The sequence below is a fragment of the Chinchilla lanigera genome, unplaced genomic scaffold (genome assembly GCF_000276665.1).
Source record: "Chinchilla lanigera isolate Chin_1 unplaced genomic scaffold, ChiLan1.0 scaffold00012, whole genome shotgun sequence".
Taxonomy (NCBI): domain Eukaryota; kingdom Metazoa; phylum Chordata; class Mammalia; order Rodentia; family Chinchillidae; genus Chinchilla; species Chinchilla lanigera.
The window spans coordinates 5248843-5266800 of NW_004955413.1; the positions used below are offsets into that span (position 1 = coordinate 5248843).

A 17958-nucleotide genomic window follows, 5' to 3' on the forward strand; every position below is an offset into this window, starting at 1 on the left:
TAGCAATGAAGGTGCCAAGGGACACGATTTAATACTCAAGGTCACATCTTCATAACTCAACCAGAGACACTCAGAATTGTAGTTTTCTAATCTAGGTGGCTCTCAACTTGAGCAGATTGAGAATGCAGGTTAACTGGCACTTTCCAACTTTTGTCAACTTGACATCAAACACATCTCCAATAACCATATTTAATCTTCAAGTAAATACAAGATCATAACTCTACTTACCATGATATAACAATCATGAATACAACCAAAAAATGTACTAATTCTGTTCCCCAAAGTTTCAGCGTTGCTTAGATATCCAAAATCTCCTTTGAGACTCAAGGCAGACCCTTCGCTATAAAGTATAAAGAATTCAAAAACCGAGTTAAATATTCTCAATATACAATTGTACAGGGTAAACATTCCCACTATTAAAGGAAAAATAAGGAACTAGAAAATGAGGAGACCACAACAAAACTGAAACCCACTAGATCACACATTAAGAACTTTAACTCATGTCTATTATCCAAGTAATATGGTGATGAGGTGTTAATTTGAGAGTGCTTGGGGTGGCGAGAGGATCCCTCCCTCATAGCCTAGCCCAGTAGGGGAAAACTTATGGCATGTGTGCTGCAGCAGGCTCTTTATTATCACTGAAAGCTCTAAAAGTTCACCATCACTGGCCTAGCTTACTGCATCTAACGGCCCTTCGAGGTGGCACCACTCGTTCCCTATAGCTTTCCTCAGGAGGGGATCCATGTTCTTGCCCTGTTCAACTTTCTATGTCCTCCATTGCTACTTTCAATTCATTCCACAGCTTCAGGAAACCACCTGCCAAGGGTAAATGCCTGACCTCACAGGGCATCCTTTGAAGAGTAGTTTACTCAACAACTCTTGCATTCCTCATGCCTACAAAATCTGCATTACATGCGTGATGCCCAGGTGTGTTGGCAGCTGGATGAGTAGATAGGCCCACTTTAGCCATGCCTGCAGTGGCCTCTGAATCCATGAGCAAAGTTAAATGAGCAAAGAAATGAATGCCAGGAAACCAATTTCATATGTGGCCTTTCTTGAGCAGGGTGCCCAGCGGCTCTCCTCACAGATGAAAATTTGACATTTTTGCACTCTTGAGCCTGCCGGGAATGGAGTTTCGCTGATTTATGAGAAACTTAAAGTCATTATTCTTCCTACTCTAGTACAAAGTACTTGGTTTTTTCTTTTATATTAATGCATATTTGCAATGTATAATAATTACTTTCACTTTAGAAAACTGGTACATGTATAAAGCATATCTTGATCAATTTTTTATCCTTTTACTTCCTCTCTTTCCTATCCTTCCTGCCTCTGATCCTCTTATCCAAATGTAGAAATTCTACCTTTGTGTTTCCTGTTATCTTTCCTTTATTTTCCTTATATTTTATTGCTCATATGAAAGAAACCATGCAATATGTAATTTTCTGTGTCTGACTTACTTCATTTACCATTATCAAAGCTCATCCATTGAGCTTTGATATATCAAAGCAAATGACATAATTTCCTTCTTCTTTATAAATGAATAATATTAGATTATGACTATACATCATATTTTCTTTCTCTAGACATCTACTGACATGCATCTAGGTTGTTTCCAGAGGTTGCATATTGCTACTTGTGATGGTAGAAACACAGGGATTAATGCAGCACCATAGGAGTATGTCTTCAACTCTTTTGAGAATATACTCAAGATAAGAATACCTGGGTCAAATGGAATTGATTTTTAATTTTTGAGTTTTAATTGAGTTTTAATTTTTTTCAGAAACCTCTATAGTGATTTCCATAGTGGCTGTACTTGTTTACATTCCCATCAACAACGCAGAGGGGTTGCCTTTTCTCTACACCCTCATAAGCATTACTGGTTTTGTCTTCTTCATAGCCATTCTGACTGGGTTCAGAGAGAACCTCAAGTGTTATTTTTATATATTACATTTCTGTAGCAGCTAAATATGGTAAATATTTTTTTGTATATGTCCTAGACATTTGTACTTTCTGAGAAGTGTCTATTCAAATGATTTGCCAATTTGTTCATTGGGTTATTCCTTTTGGGGTGTTATTTTTTTTAGTTCTCTATATTTTATAGTTATTAGTCTTCTAGCACAAGGATAGCTGGTAGAATTATTTTTCCCTTTCTGTAGAATGTCTTTTAACATTGCTGGTTGTTAAACTTTGCCACACAGAAGTTTTAATCTGATGTAATTCCATTTGTAATAATATTTTCTGTATTCTTAGAGTTCTGTTCAGAAAATCTTTGCCTGCACTTATGTCCATATTCCAATATATTTGTAATGATTTGTAATTATCTAGGAAAACAACAGACTAGATACTGACATGAATAAATAACATAAAAATTCTCTCTGATAGTGAGATGATATATGTAATTATTTCAGCTGCATAATTTTTTTCTCCACTTCAAATATTTTCAAATGGAGATTTTATTGTAAAAATATATTTTTATGTTATTTATAAATTATATTAGAGAAAAAATATAAGTAAACTATAATTCAAAATGTCACAACTTTTTTCAATAAGCATATATTGAATTTTGTTTGGCATTCACTACCATATTTTTCTGTTTAATCTCAAACAGCAGAATTTTCTGTCTACCTGTAGAACATTGCAGAAACTTAATACGTGGGAAATTTGAATTGATATTCCTGCTGAAATGCCTCTGATCACAACCACCAGCTTGTCTCTCTTTTCAGGCTTACAGTTATAATTAGGAATTGGAGGAATCTCTCCTGAAATCAAAGACAAGTAACTCTCCATGGCCTTCCTTTCTGTGTAGTCAACATTGAAGAGCTGGAATCCCAGGGACATACTGAATAACAAATTCAAGTTTTTATTGCTCTCTTCTACAGCAAAAATCATGGCCAGCTGATGGTGATAATGCTTAGTAAGTTTCCTATAATATAATGGTGAAAAGACAGTTTTCTAAGTTTTTTTTATTTTATTTTTATTTTTTGGTTTTTGGTTTTTCTCCGGTACCGGGAAATGAACTCACGACCTTGCGCTTGCCAGGCAGACGCTTTGCTGCTGAGCTAAATCCCCAGCCCCCAGTTTTCTAAGTTTTTACTTCTAAGAAAGACAATAAGCATGCTGATGATGTGCACAATAACCTAAGAAATAAAGTGAGTCTGTTTTTTAAAAAATGTTGAGAAATCTGCACAAAGTCAGAATTACAATCAGATTTACAGTCAAATTTATAATTTTGGCATTTTGATGTTCAGTGCGGCTTGTGTCTGAAAAACTAAGATCAGGGAATTAAGTAAATGGAAAATGGTAAAAATAAAAATTTAGAATTTTACATATACTTGTAGATCAGGTTATGTTTCAGGAAAAACAATATTTTCTTAGATTACTCAAGGAAATACACAAAAGAGATTCCAAACAAACACATTAAAATGACATAAATAAAAATGATTTCAATACAATGTCCTGTACTTTTGAAAAAAGAAAAATACCTCTCAACTCTAGAGTGCTTTGCAAGTCGCCATATCTGTTAGAAAATTAGGAGCAGTCACACAGCCTGGTATGTAGGTAAGACATGCACTTACACATGTACATCCTGTGTTAGGCATTAACACAATCTGGTATGTAGGTAAGACATGCACTTACACATGTACATCCTGTGGCATAGGATATGTATGGTGAAATTCATATCTGCTTCTTGTGTCTCCATTGGTCACTCTTAGGGAAAAGAGTCCCCCAACAATAAAATCCCCATCTTGATAGTAGCTAGGAGAACCAGGTACATTTAATGAAAAATAGAACATTGTTCCTGAGATATAAAGAGGAGAGCAATAAGCAGAGGAAAAATGTTAGATAATTTCATATTAAGTTATAAGGAATAGCTAGCCTAATATATAAAACCAGAGAAATACATTCCATTAAAAATCCTGTTTTGAACTAAACACTCCTAAAAGCAGGTGAACAGACTGTGTTCAAAATCTGTGCCTCTCCAGGGAATGTGGAATGTTCATAAAGTACTCCCTTTGGTCTGATGTTCATGTAGTAATATGTAAACTTTTCTTTGTTTTCTAGAAATAGTTTCTTGTACACCTCTTCAGCCTTCAATTTACTTTCCATTCATAGAGTTTAGTATAAATCTCCAAAGAGTCACAAATTTCTGTCATTGCAGCTGGTGTCCTGATTCTAATAAGTAAAACATTTAATTAAAAATAAACCCCATACAAAATTTCTCCTTCTTTCCCTTCTCTTTTCCCACATCCCAGTTGCCCTTTACCCTATTGTCTCTAGTTGTGACTATTTACCTATAAAACCTCGAGTTTATCTTTCTTTATAGCTGAGTAATATTCCATTCTATAAAAGTACCACAATTTTCTTATCCAGTCCTCAGTGGATGGACATTTGGGTTGCTTCTACAATTTAGCAATTACAAGTTGTGCTGCTATGAACATAGGTGCACATGTATGGCTGTGATATGGTATTTTTAGATCTTCTGGGAAAATACCCAGAAGCGGAATAGCTGGGTTGAATGGGACTTCTAGACCTAGTTTTCTGAGGAATCTCCAAACTGATTTCCACAGTGGTTTCACCAGTCTGCATTCCCACCAGCAGCGGAGAAGAGTTCCTATTTCTCCACAGCCTCACCAGCATTTGTTATTGGTTAATTTCTTAATGCTAGCCATTCTTGCTAGGGTAAGTGTGGAATTTCAATGTTGTTTTGATTTGCAAAAGAAACAGTTAATGAGTCCTTGATTGATCAGTATTGCATGTCTCTATTTGTTTTCATGAGAAACCACTTTGAAGATATCAATATGTAATACAACAAGCATTGTTAATTTCCTACCACTTTGTTTGTAACTCTGTATTGTCTGTATTGTTCTTTTGCTATTTTGTAAATGGTCGTCTGTCTGTTAATGTTTTCCTCCTTCTATTTTTAAAATAAAAAAAAATAAACTTCAAATCATAGAAAACTCCTAGGGAATTGGTTTTTTCAGTGGGTTCTGAGTTACTTATCCCAAGACAAATACTATAGTTTACAATATTGGCTTTAAATTGTCAGGAACCTAGAAGCCTGGTCTTGGTTGTTATGATTGGTATAAACCAAGATGTCTTTATTGTTATCAAGCATTTAATGATGTGGGGAGTCACAGATATTAAGAAAGAGCATAATTTGGGTAAACATTTTTCACTTGACTTTTAATCATGTCATATTTGTACAATCTCAGTCAAAATAGGAGTTACCATATGTTCATATATGCAATAATAAGCCAAAGCATTTTTTACTAGACAGCATCATTTCTAAGAGGTTCACAGAGCCATTTATTTTAGTAATGGATCTCTTACTTTTTAAATTGTATATATTTATGTAAAAATATGTATACATACAAATATACACTTGGCTAAGATATTTTAAGTACAACAAAAGATAAAAGATAAAAAATTCTGAAAGCTTAATTCTGAAAGGGTCACCTTACCTGTAGAGGAGTAAATATAAGAATTCCATCTGACAGGAGCTGGGGATTTAGCTCAGCAGCATAGCGCCTGCCTGGCAAGGGCAAGGTTGTGAGTTCAGTTCCCGGTACTGGAAACCACCTCCCCCTCCAAAAAAAGGAATTCCATCTGACTTTTCCATAGAAACTATGTAAGCAAGAAGAGAATGGAGTCCGATTTAATTTGAGGCAGCAAAAGAATAAACGCACCAGGCAAAATTTTGTAGGCAGTAAAATTATTATTTGAAAGTGAGGGGCTGGGGATTTAGCTCAGCGGCAAAAGCGCCTGCCTGGCAAGTGCAAGGTCGTGAGTTCGGTTCCCGGTACCGGAGAAAAAACACAAAAGAAAGTGAAAGAGAAAGAATGCTTTTATCAGGCAAATATATGTGGAGGGAGTTTTCTGCCAGCACAGCTGCCTTAAAGACATCTGAAAAGTTCATTATACAGGAGGAAAATGATATCTGTTAGAAAGTGGAGCTACAGTAAAAAGGAAGAAAATTAGAGAAGGAATGAGTAAAGGTAAAATTTTAAAATTTTATTTTCAGCAAGTTAGTCTAACAGCAGAAGAGTTGTTAAAAATACCACTAGCAACAGAGCAGTCAGCAGAGTGAGTAGCAAGGGTCTCAGAGGATGACCAGGCAAGGGAAGAGTGAGGACAGAAGAAAGGTGGACGGACATAACTGGTACACAGTGTGTGCACACGGGGAAACACCACGGGGAAACCCACTGACTGCAACACTGGTGTATGCTAATAAAAAAGGAAAAAATGGAGAATAAAATACATATTTGATAAGTGAGTGTTCAATCATCAGTGTATAATTAATTACAAATGAATAATTATTAACATTGATGATTACTAATTGGTCATCATCGGTAAAACTTTGGCTGTGATAATTATAATTATCTACTGATTCGTGTTATTCATTCACTAGATATTTCCTCTTTTGTTACTAGTCAAATGCTATTTGCAATAAAATATATCTTAGTCATCCTTCCATCACTATAACAAAATCCCTGACACAGGCCACACTCAAGCTAAAGAGATGCTTATTTTTGCTCATGGATCTGGAGCCTCAAGTCCAAGTTCAATTGGTTCTGTGGTTTTGGTTCATGATGAGAATGACACCACATGGCACAAACCAGAAAGCAGAGAGAGACTGGGAGACTGGGAGACAGTCACCAAGGACCTAAAAGTCTGCACTAGGCCTTACCTCTCACAAGTCCGTAGCAGCCGCCAGCATTGCCACCCTGGGGAGAAGCCTTTAACGTACAAACTTTTGGAGGACATTTATACCAATCATAACAACTTAATTTGATAGTTTTAAATTATTCTAGTATGTCCATAATGCAATGAAATTAAGACTATAATAGAAATTTTCTAATCTATGTAAATAAGAAAAAGTCCCTTTAGGACCAAAATAGTTTCTAACACATGGGATGCCTGAGTAATCAAAAGTGGGTATGAAGGAGCCATATGAACATACTTTTCCCTTTCAACCTTTGTGAATTTAACGCAGCTGAAGTCAGAATAATCTTACTCTTGAATGCCTTTAAGGAGGGAGATGGCATATATTTAACATTCCTGAGAAGCACTACTCTCTAACTGCTTCTTCTGACAATGAAATCCATTTCTTCTAAAGCTGACAGCCACACAGAATTGAGCTTTTCGAGCAGATCAGAACAGTAGCATTAAAGGCCCTGCAGGGTCTCTGAAGCTTCAGAAGCTGTGTGAGGTTGTGTGGTGCTGAGCCAGCTGAGAACAATGTGATCCATGAGCTTGCAGTGAACTCTTTAGCAAAGACACACAAATCCAAGCAGGAGAATGTTCAAGAGATCCAAGTGAAGGAGGAGGCAAAAGACAAAAGAGGAAATTCTCACACCTAAGTCATAAATGCACACACTCTGTATACAGCTCTGTGTGAAGTATAATGAGGATTTGGAGTCTGAGCCTCCTTTTAGGTTAATAAATGAGTGGGTAGTAGAGATAAAAGCAGAATTGGGAAAGCAGAGGAGTCTTGTGTTATCAAGGAAAACCTGGAGGTGAGTTAGACCTTGAAGAAAACGAGACATTTTGTCACACAAAATAGAACATTGTTTATGGCCTCTTGTCTTCTCCACAGTCACCTCTTGTGTTGATGAGTACTATTTCATCATTTCCTCATATTTTTGCTCTCTGGAGTGAAGAGAATTGACATGTTGCCTGGTACACTCTACTTATGCAAGAAAGGAAATCCTGAAGTCAGTGCACAGCCACAGAATAAGTTCATATTGTAGATCTTTCACAGTTGGACTTTATAAAACAGATAAAGTGTTCATCTTTCAAGATTGTTTTTTTCTAAGATCTTATCAACCAAACACTTCTTGGCCCAGATACTGAGAAGAGAGAGCAGGGAGAGGAACACAGAGACAGAGAAAGAAAAGAACAATGAATTCCTCCGAACCTTGTGCATCACAATGTGCAGGTAAGATTTGCCACTCTTCCTTTCATTCCATGGATCTGTTGTTTGTATTGGTACAGGCAAGGGACAGGAGAATCAACAGCATTCAGTCAAGTGAGAAAAGAGCACACAGATATGAAAGGGGGCAGAAAGAGAAAAAAGGAGAGTTTAGAGACTGAGTCATAGAGAAATGATTGGTCTCTTGAGTACAAAGAAGGCTACCAGGCAGGTATTTTTGTGTTTCTGTGACACTCAGGGTCCTAAGAGCAAATCACTTCACATCTTAATTCTCACTTTTTTGGTAAAATGTACGTTTGAAGGAGGGAGGCACTACTATGTGATTACCAGTGTTCTGTCTAAGGTAAAAAACAGATTGAAAATGAGACACTTACATAAGCAAGAATGATGACAGAATTGGAGTGAGGTGGGAAGGCATAAAAAGAGAGAAAAACTAAATGGGAAAAAAGCCTTGAAAAAATTTTGAAGTAGTTTTAAAAGTATCTCTTAAATAAGAGACTTAGGACAAATCACACATCCAATTTCACCAGTCAGTCTTCATATCAGGAATAGATTAAACCAGTGGTTCTTCAAGCATTGCCTTCATACACCAGCATCAATAGCCTCAGAACCTTCTGGGTTCTGTACAAGGCCTAATGAATTGTTAACACAGGAAGCAAGGCCTAGAACTTTGTGTTTCAGTGAACTGTCCAAGTGATTCTCATCTATGGAAAAATTTGGGAATTACTCAACACAGTGTGAGTTGAAAAAATAAATAATACATAAGATTTTGCTACCATGGAACACTGACTATGTTTGTGCCTTCTTCCTACAGAGAAAAGATACTTCTCTCACCAGGGCTTCTTCTGGTTTGGGGCTGGCATCTCCATCCTGTTGCTCACTGCCTGTTTTATCACCCGTTGTGTCGGTGGGTTCTGGAAATCTAACTCAATCAAATCCTCTGTGATGCCTGAGATTTCTCTTCTCCTAAGAAGGGATCTTTAATTTCATATTTCCCCTGTTAATTCCAGGGTGTTCCTCAGGCAAGAAACCCCAACTGGTACAGCACTCTTACTAAATTTAGGTGCTCTTTGATACAGTTTTTTCATGATGGATATTTTATATCTTCTTAGTGGTCTTCAGTTCTTTCTTTTATACTGCTAGCATCACTAAAGTCTTCTCTTTGATATTCAAGCCTGAAGCTTGGACTTACTGGTCAAGAGCACAAACAAAATAAATGTTAAGGAAGGAAGACTAGAGAGGGTTCAACTTGTCATAAGAGTAAGTGCAAACATAGTAGTTTCCCCTTGGGTGTGTGAGTCTGAATTAAAGTGAATCTATCTTTGTAAATCAAGAAAACCATGAAATTTGGATTCCCTGTTATTTCTTGAGCAAGTGCACCCCAGTGCTTCTGCATGTGGAAGAGTAGATAGTAAAAATAATCAAAACTATTGATAATTATGTTGTGAGGACAAAATTGGAGTATTAATTTCTTATCCAAAATGTGCTGCACCCTTTATCTTACAGTAACATATCAGAGCTTGCGGATTTGCGGTGAGAAAAAGGTGCACCCACAAGTGTATTTTCCAGAAATTTCCTGCAACAACGATGGGTCAGGTACAATTGCCCCAAATTTAAACATGGAAATTTATACATCAGCATTCTGTGTATTCTGAACTGACTCTGGAGTAAGTAAAATTATGTCCTATGTTTTTCAAAATCAAAATGTAATATCCCACCTCTGGTATGGCAGGAATTGGTAAGGGTAAAGGTACAAAGTTCTGGAAACGTAATTAGTATTGGGGCAGGAAATCTCAAGGACAGTAGAGTTTATTTAAAATAAATTTAAGGTAAATTGTATTTTTTGTTTTCATTTACTATTCCAACAGAGAAAGAAATGTACAGAGAATTTGGAAGTAACTCAGAAATATACTCCAAATGCTGTTATATATTGTCTTGTTCCACATATTGACAAAAAGATATATGGCATTGGGAGAGTGACTTTATTCTCTGAGCTATAATTTCTTAATTAAATGAAGAGAAAGTAAACTTTTATTTTCAATAAATTTCTAAGAGTAATGTTCTATAATTACAAGAAATTTAATCACTCTTATACCAGCAATTTGTATGATTTTAAACAGTGGTAGACAGGTGACTTAGGAGTCACCCAAGAAAATGCATGTTATAATTTTTGACCTTGGTAGACTAAGAATAGATGATAGAGTTGTATATCAATGACATATTGAGATAAGATGCATATAAAGTTGAATTTCTTGGTATCTAAAAAATAAACATTACATTCAAAAACCAAGAAAAGTGGTCTTTATGTTTATTGATATTGGAATTATTTATAGTCTTAGACAGTAAGATGTGATATATGAACAAGGGATTCCAAAGCTTCTAATTATAAATGAATTAAAATGTGTGACTCCATAAGATGGGAAGAAACTTTAAATTTAATTATTCAGTTCAACTAGAACACTCACGGAAGCTTCTCCCCAGGTTCAGTTAAGAACTGCTGTCCACTGAACTGGCAACATTTTCAATCTAGCTGCTACTACTTTTCTACTGACCTTATGACCTGGACAGCAAGTTTAAACAACTGCTCAGGCATGGGGGCTCATCTTGTGGTTATCAACACGGTGGAGGAACAGGTAAGTTAAGCATAGATCCTGACGCTAATGTGACATTCTTCACAGGGCCCATTGTTTCCCCGTACATGTTTGACTCTTAATAACTGTTCAGTGAATATATTGACAGGTATGCTATTCCCATTACCTCTGTGAGTCCGTGTCTACTTTAACTGATCTTCATTACTAGGAGAATTTAACAAAAAGTTGATTTCCACATGGAGTTCTATTAGTTGGGCAGCAGAAAAAATAAGATTGGGAGTTGATTGTTTGAGCACATGATATCAAATAGAGTGAGCAATTATTTTTCATTATCTCCAAATTGTGATTGGTAATGCTTTGTAAGAGATATACACAAGAGATCTGACTACCAGTAACACTACCTGAACCCTGGGTAAGTACCGAACATCTATGTTGAAGTTATTTTTTTCAGTTTATTTTTGTTGTGTATATTTACCACAATAAAAAATTTAATAGACAAACTCTGGTGATGTTATACTTTCAAGTTTTGTTTATCTATCACCTCCAGCTTAAATCCTAATTTATTTCTTTTAACAATTAGTTTCAATATCTTCAGAACTGAAATAGCTGTTTTCCTCTCTTTTGATTGTGTCTCTTCCATAGGAATTCCTTTACTACACAAAACCTAAAAAGAAAGAATATTATATTGGACTGTCGGACCAGGTGGTTGAGGATCAGTGGCAGTGGGTGGATGGCACACCTTTCTCTATGAGGTAAGAACCTTTCTGTAGGCAAATTTTCACACTACTTCCAGTCCTAATATTAGAGCACTGTTGAGGGAGCTTCCTCTTGTTACACATGGTGCATTCAGATCCATCTTTTGCACTACTACGGAGGAAGAGGATTAGCTAGAGCAGAGGAGAGAAAGAGAGGTGCAGTCTTCCTTTCCCTCGGACTGTCTGAAGAATGAAAATGAAATAATAGATGAAAAAGACATGACTAGAATGGAAGCATCAATGAGGTAAAATGCAGAAGAGAGAAAAAGCAAAATTGAATCTTCTCTTCAAACTGTTGTAAATTTTTTAAGAAACATAATTTGAGATAGGGAGCAGATTCTTACAATATGAAAATGGGAACCACTTCATCATAAGATCCTTTTAATAAGGCCTTTACACCATTAAAACACAGGACTGTAGAGTTTTCAAAGTTTTGTTTTCATTCCATTTTACCAAAATTATCACTCTCTAAGATACATCAATGTTGCTACTTTTTACTCAGCATTTGAAGATCCTAAAAGGCAGATGCATTATGTGACCACACTAACAGCTCTAACAGTACAACCACTCTCAGTGAGTATTCTGTGGAATAGGGAACCATGATTGAAGTGAGGTAGTAGTGCAAAGGAAACAAACCCGCCAGGGTATCAGTCCTCCCCACACCTTCTCATTCTGGGTCTAAAACCATGAAGGGGTATGGCAGACTAGAAAGCGAGGTGGAACCCATTGGGCCTCAGTACTCACAAATTCTAAGTCTTGCACAAGTGCTCTAGCTTTTTCTGTGATTCCTTTTCTTCACTGATAAATGAAGATGATAATAACTACCTGGTAGGGTTGTTGTACTGTTAAGTGACACAACTATGACTTGCCCAAATAGATTAGATTTCTTTATGTCCCCTTCCTGAGATTTAAACTCCCCCTTCTCTCTTTTCTAGCTTCTGGGATACAGGGGAGCCCAACAATTTAGCCACTCTGGAGGACTGTGCCACAATAAGAGACTCTTTAAACCCACGGAAAAACTGGAATGATGCACCCTGTTTCTTCAACATGCTTTGGATTTGTGAAATGCCAGAAATAAATATTTTGCACTAAGAAAATTATCTAAGAACAGGAGGCACGGTTTAAATCTGTAATAAAGAGGAACAAGCATGACCACACCCATAAACCCTGTGAGAGAATGTTCAGTATACACCATGAGGACTTCTTAAGTATTTGGTATTGTGATAAAAATAAAATAAGTAGTTTTTAGTGTTATAATTCATGATATAGGCTGAAGTGTATTTGTCTCTAAGCTATTCTAAGTTGCTTTTCTTGGAATTTACAATGAAATTTATTAGTAAATGCTGTGAGAGGGAGGGAACACTCCTTTGATACATTTGTATTTATGTGAAAGTATTGGAACATACGGCAAGCAGAGATTTCAGCAAAGGTTTTAAAAATGCCTTTGAAAGATCAACTGACGGTCTCCTTAAGTCCTGACAAATCTGTCATCTTTTATAGTCTTTATATCTCCTGCCCAGGCAAATATAGACTCTGTCTCTATACTAGTAAGTCACGAAAATTATGCTCACTAGGAAGTCTGGTGTGGGCTTTCCGGCCATAAGCAATTGACCTTTCCTGAGGACCTGCCATGCTTAGCTGCTGGCAACACACTGCAACACCTTTCTCCCTGGACTTTCTCTCTGCCTTTTCCTATACCCTGATTTCACCTGCATATGGATTGACTGCTCAGATAACACTAGAGTTTATCAGTGGAATTATTCAAAAAGAAAAAAAAAATGCAAATCTACTGTTTCCTGTCCCCTTATCTCATGATATCAATACAAATAAGGCTACTCAAGAATATGTATAATGCCCCAGCTTTCATCACAATGTTTCTTCTGTATAGTGACATAAAGAGACCCTCAATATTCACACATTGGAGTGACTGTGCAATCCTCGAATGCAAAAATTAAACTGAACAAATAACTTTAATGCTAAGCAAAAAAAAAGGAAAGAGAAGTATGAGCTCACAGGACAGATTTATTTTGGAACAAACCTGAGAGGGACTGCTCTGCTGCTAGACACCTGACTGGCTACTCTCCTACAGGCTATAAGGTCTTTGTAGGGCCATGAGCATAGAAAAGGGGGTCTGTGGAAGGAAAAAGTCACAATGGGACTATTGAGGGGGAAAGTTCAGCACAAAAAAGTTGTGTCTATCTGCCTAGCACAGGGCTTGAGGACGTACAATGGGTTGCATGTTGTTTGTCAAGAGCAGTACTGAACAATAGTTGGGAATTACAGGGTACTTACTGGGCCTTATTGCCCCATGAGGATACATCTGCAGCAGACGTAAAGCATGGCAGGGGATGGATTTAAATGTGTGTCTGCTCAGACCAGGAGGACTGAGATCATTTAATATATTAGCTTTTGAATCATTCCTTCATTTAATATATTAGCTTTTTATTTGTTTATTTTTACAAAGGTTTGTTTCATGTGGCATTGTGAAAAATCTAGTTTTGAAATCAACTTGCCTTTAAGCCAAAAGTTCTTTAACCAAAAATAAATCTACTTTCTAATCCTCTTTTCTTTTTTTGTGACACTGGGAATTAGACCGACAGGCATGTTATGCAAGTGCTTTATCACTGCACGACACTCCCTGCTCCTTTTTTTTCCCGTAGGTTTATTTTGACCCAGGGTCTCCCTAAATCACCCAAGGTGGCTTCAAATTTGTGATCTGCCTCTATCTCCTGAATTATTGGAATTACAGGTTTTAGCCTCCATCCCTGGTTTTAATTCCCCTTTGAAAATCATAATATCAATTAGGAAATATTAAAAAGCAGACAAAGATTTTCTTTTTGTTCATAGGTGTTTGTTAATAGGTACTTTATTGTAGCTTAATTATTTTATAGTTTAGCTGCCTGTAATAGAAATGTAAGAAAATATTATATTACACTTTCTTATATATTTGTAAAATTATAAAATTAATCTTTGTCTTTACAATCCTTAAAGCAAAGACATAATTGCTACATTTTTAGTAGTTGAAGATCATCCAAGCAGAAATAATCTCTTTGGAAAAATTAGGAGTGGGAGGTAGATCACCCAGTGGATACTACTTTGAGGTTCCACAAAGACTTAACCAATTTATATCCCAGAAAACAGAGGGTTCCTAAAAATGTGATTAATTCTTCATATTTCTAATAATACTCCAAAAATAAAAAAGCAGTAAGATTTAAATTCTAGTTTTTGGGTTTTGTCTTAGGCATTTTCTCACCTTTGGGACCCAATACCCAACACAGGGCCCAACACAGTTCAAAGGAGGAAGGTTTATTTTGGCTCACATTTCAGTCTAGAGTCAGCTGGCTCCAAGGCAAAGTCACACAGCACCAGGGAGTCAGGGAAGAAAGGTGATCCAGGAAGGAAAAGGCAAAGGAAGCGTGTGTGTGGAGGGGGGTTGGGATGCTAATCCCTTTCAGGTCATCCCCAGTGACCAGCCTCTTCTGCCAGACCCCACCTCCTAAGAGCAAGTCAGATATAACTCTCCAAATCCAGTCACTTCCAAATGCCTCATCTTTGAGCACATGAGGCCTTAGGGGAAACAACTAAATAGAAATGCTAATGGGTTCTTTAATTTTATTTAAAAAAACACTAATATTTTTCATAAAAATTATACACGCACATGTTCATTATCAAAAGTTCCTACACAGTCCACCTATATAAAGATAAAAATGATAAAAATGACAAACTCCAGTTATAAAAATAATTACCATGATCATCAGTGGAATATAATTCCAGAACAGTGCTATGATTTTGATGGGCTGTGGCAATTTGGAAACTGAGAAAATGGAAACAGCAGGAAGGTCTTTCTTCACTTTTCTTCTCATTTCTTCCTTCAAGTTGGCTGTGGAGGGAGCCGGTCTGGCCCTTCTCCCTTCTCCCCCACATACCTTCAAATACCTGGGGTTCCACTGCATCCCTGGAGGGAATTCAGAAGAATCTGGACAAATTGATCCCGTTAAATCTACACCCTAGTTTGTTACTAAGAGACTATATTCTTTGTCTAATTACATTTTTTCCCAGAACTTTTAACCTCTTTATCAGATTGCGCATAAAATATGCAGATTTCTGCTTCTTTGAGTCTTCAGTTTTGAAGATTCCCGTGTCCTGTAAAACGTACATTGAATAAGTGGGTATGCCTTTCTCTTGTCAACCTGCCCTCTATTTGAATAGTCTCAGCCATGGATCTGACATCTGATGAGAAAAAAGTATTCCTTTTTCTTCCCCAAAACAAGAGTTACATGGAAGGATGGAAAGACAAGAAGTGGCAAATATTGATGCATCATGCACAGGCACACACAAAGGCTCACATACATATAAAAAGAATCACATTTGCTCAGTATGTATGAGGCTCTAGGTTTGAGCCTCAGCTCTGCAAAAATAAAGAGAAATCAGAATAAGTGCTATTTTTAGACATTAAATCTATTTTTACATGAATTTAAGATATGAAAATTTGAAGTGAAATTAAACAATTCTTTAACTTTATATGCTTTAATGATTATCTGCTGATGTTATTTCCTAAAAGATTCCTTAAGTAAAGAAAAAGTATATAGTTCTTGGTCTTCAATTTGCCTTCTTTCCACTCTTTCCAATCCCCTTTCTTATGTTTCCTTTTATTTATTTTGAGACAGGTTCTCATCAATTGCCCAAGCTGGAGTCAAATTTTAAGACCTCCTACCCCAACCTCCCAGAGTTCTGGGTGTACAGGTATGTATCTATCTTAATAATTCATTACTAAAATCATTCTTCAGGTGGGGCAAAGCAGAGCAAGGCAGCTTTTCTTTATGAGAAAGGGAAGGACCTTGATTACGTATCAGAGAGCCCTGTTGGAGCCTGTGTTGGAAGAGACTGGGTAAAGGAGAGAATTAAGGGTTGGGGGAGAAAGTGAGAGTGTAGAAACCCCAGTGCATTCTAGAAAGCGTCCTAGCGGAGGAGCCAGGTGTCTGCAAATGTCAGGATGAGGGTGCCATTCAACTCACCAGTAAAGGTGGCTGAGCACAGCTGTCAGAGATGAAAGAGGAAACCATCAAGAGACAGGGTGGGGTGAAGTGGGTGTTTCTGCAGGTCACCCAGAGCAGGGTAGATATTGTGAATTGGGAAGAAATTGTTCAAATGGAAAGAGGAACTAGGGTGCGGGGAGGGGCAAGTAAGGAAGAGAAAAGAAAAAATGATTTTTAAAAAAGGATAAAATGGAAACAAAGCTTTGTAAATAGGGGAAGAGGGATTAAAGGAAGGAGAGGGGATTGGGAAAAAAAGAGGAATCAAAATATATGTTATACAAGCACAAATTCCCTATGATGAACATGATCATTAAGTATATCTAAAGTTTACTAATAATCTTAATTAAAAAAAGAAGCTAGAGAAGGAGAAAAAGGAGAGAGATTAATATAGCTTTGACGGACCCTCCATAGTTCCTAGGAGAGTGGATTCCAGTAAAATGAATGAGTCTAGTTTCTCAGTCCTTCTTACTTTCTGTCCCGCCGTGTGGCTGCTCCTACCCTTTTCCATGTGCTTCCACTGTAATATCACACACAACGATGTGAGGCAGCCAGAGTGTCCCTGTCAGAGAGTAATCTTATGGGGTCACTTGATCTTGCACTTTCTGTCTCTAAAACTATGAGCTAAACAAATATTTTTTTCTTTGTATGTTACCAAACTCAGGTACTTAATTATAGCAGCAGAAAGTGGATGAAAAAAAAAGCTTAAGCATTTTTCTTAAAATACTGATGTGATTGATGACCAGATTTGCACACTCTGTATACACATGTACATTATTCTAAAAAAATTCTTCTAGCAGGATTGTAATGCAAAAGAGCTGTATACTGCCTACTTCTGATCCCTAGGTCTAAGCAACACATTCAGACCTTTAGATGTTACTTCATCTATTTGAGTTTCTATTGGTAATAATTTCCATGTACAGTTTGTACTACATATAAATTTTTCATTTTCCTAAATTGCATATGATTTCTATTAATTCCACCCTACTAAATCCAAGAACATCCCTCTCTCTGTTCCTATTTCACATGTATGCACAATTGTCTCCTATCACATGATTATTTTAAAATTAATATTTAATATTTACAATGCTATGAATTTGTACATATTCACAGCTAAGTAATGCACTACTGTGTATTATTACAATATGATATAGTACATATTCTTGACCATATTTTGCTTTTCATGTAGTTAATAATGGTTCATTTTTCATACTTGTCTAGTTTTTATGCCAGACAGAGTTGAAGCCCCAAGCCTTCAGGTTTGCACAGCACTTCTCAATATGTTCAAATAATTCTGTCAGTCCCATACTTTCATGGTGAAAAGTTCTTCTTGGAACACTGTCTTCCTTTTCTGAACTGGTATTGCTCTGCGATTTGTTCCAGAAACATTTAGGGAATGTCTTTATCTAGTGGAAATATTTTAAGATTTTAAGATGATTTTAAATTATGATAACACAGTGAAGCAACACTTATGGAGAATATAGTGTAAAACAATTTCAAAACTACTGTTATATTTTTAAAAAGATGTTTAAGTGTATGTAGATAAGATTTCTATTAGTGTAAAAATTGTATATATAATATTTAATATTTTAAAAAAGATGTTTAAGTGTATGTAGATAATATTTCTATTAGTGTAAAATTTATAT

The 17958-nt window shown here is 36.4% G+C and overlaps 1 protein-coding gene and 1 long non-coding RNA gene across 4 annotated transcripts; one reads left to right on the plus strand and one right to left on the minus strand.

Annotated features, from left to right (window-relative positions):
• Positions 1-233: 233 nt before the first annotated feature.
• On the minus strand, positions 234-5702 carry LOC106147963. Its single transcript, XR_001233011.1, has 3 exons — positions 5463-5702; positions 3637-3799; positions 234-340 (listed from the first exon to the last, which is right to left on the minus strand). It is a non-coding gene; the product is annotated as an uncharacterized LOC106147963 (long non-coding RNA).
• Positions 5703-7680: 1978 nt separating this feature from the next.
• Positions 7681-12543, plus strand: Clec4e (C-type lectin domain family 4, member E). Of its 3 annotated transcripts, XR_001233008.1 has the most exons (7): positions 7682-7939; positions 8748-8840; positions 9440-9529; positions 10415-10566; positions 11167-11276; positions 11782-11852; positions 12215-12307. XR_001233008.1 is itself a non-coding variant. In XM_005378867.2 (6 exons), exons 1-6 carry the CDS (start codon positions 7903-7905, stop codon positions 12369-12371), a joined length of 639 nt encoding a protein of 212 aa, XP_005378924.1. In that variant the 5' UTR covers positions 7683-7902; the 3' UTR covers positions 12372-12543. The 3 variants fall into 3 exon arrangements, 2 of the variants coding, with proteins under 2 accessions (XP_005378925.1, XP_005378924.1); XM_005378867.2 differs by lacking the exon at positions 11782-11852 and having other exon boundaries at positions 7683-7939; positions 12215-12543; XM_005378868.2 differs by lacking the exons at positions 8748-8840; positions 11782-11852 and having other exon boundaries at positions 7681-7939; positions 12215-12543.
• Positions 12544-17958: the final 5415 nt, after the last annotated feature.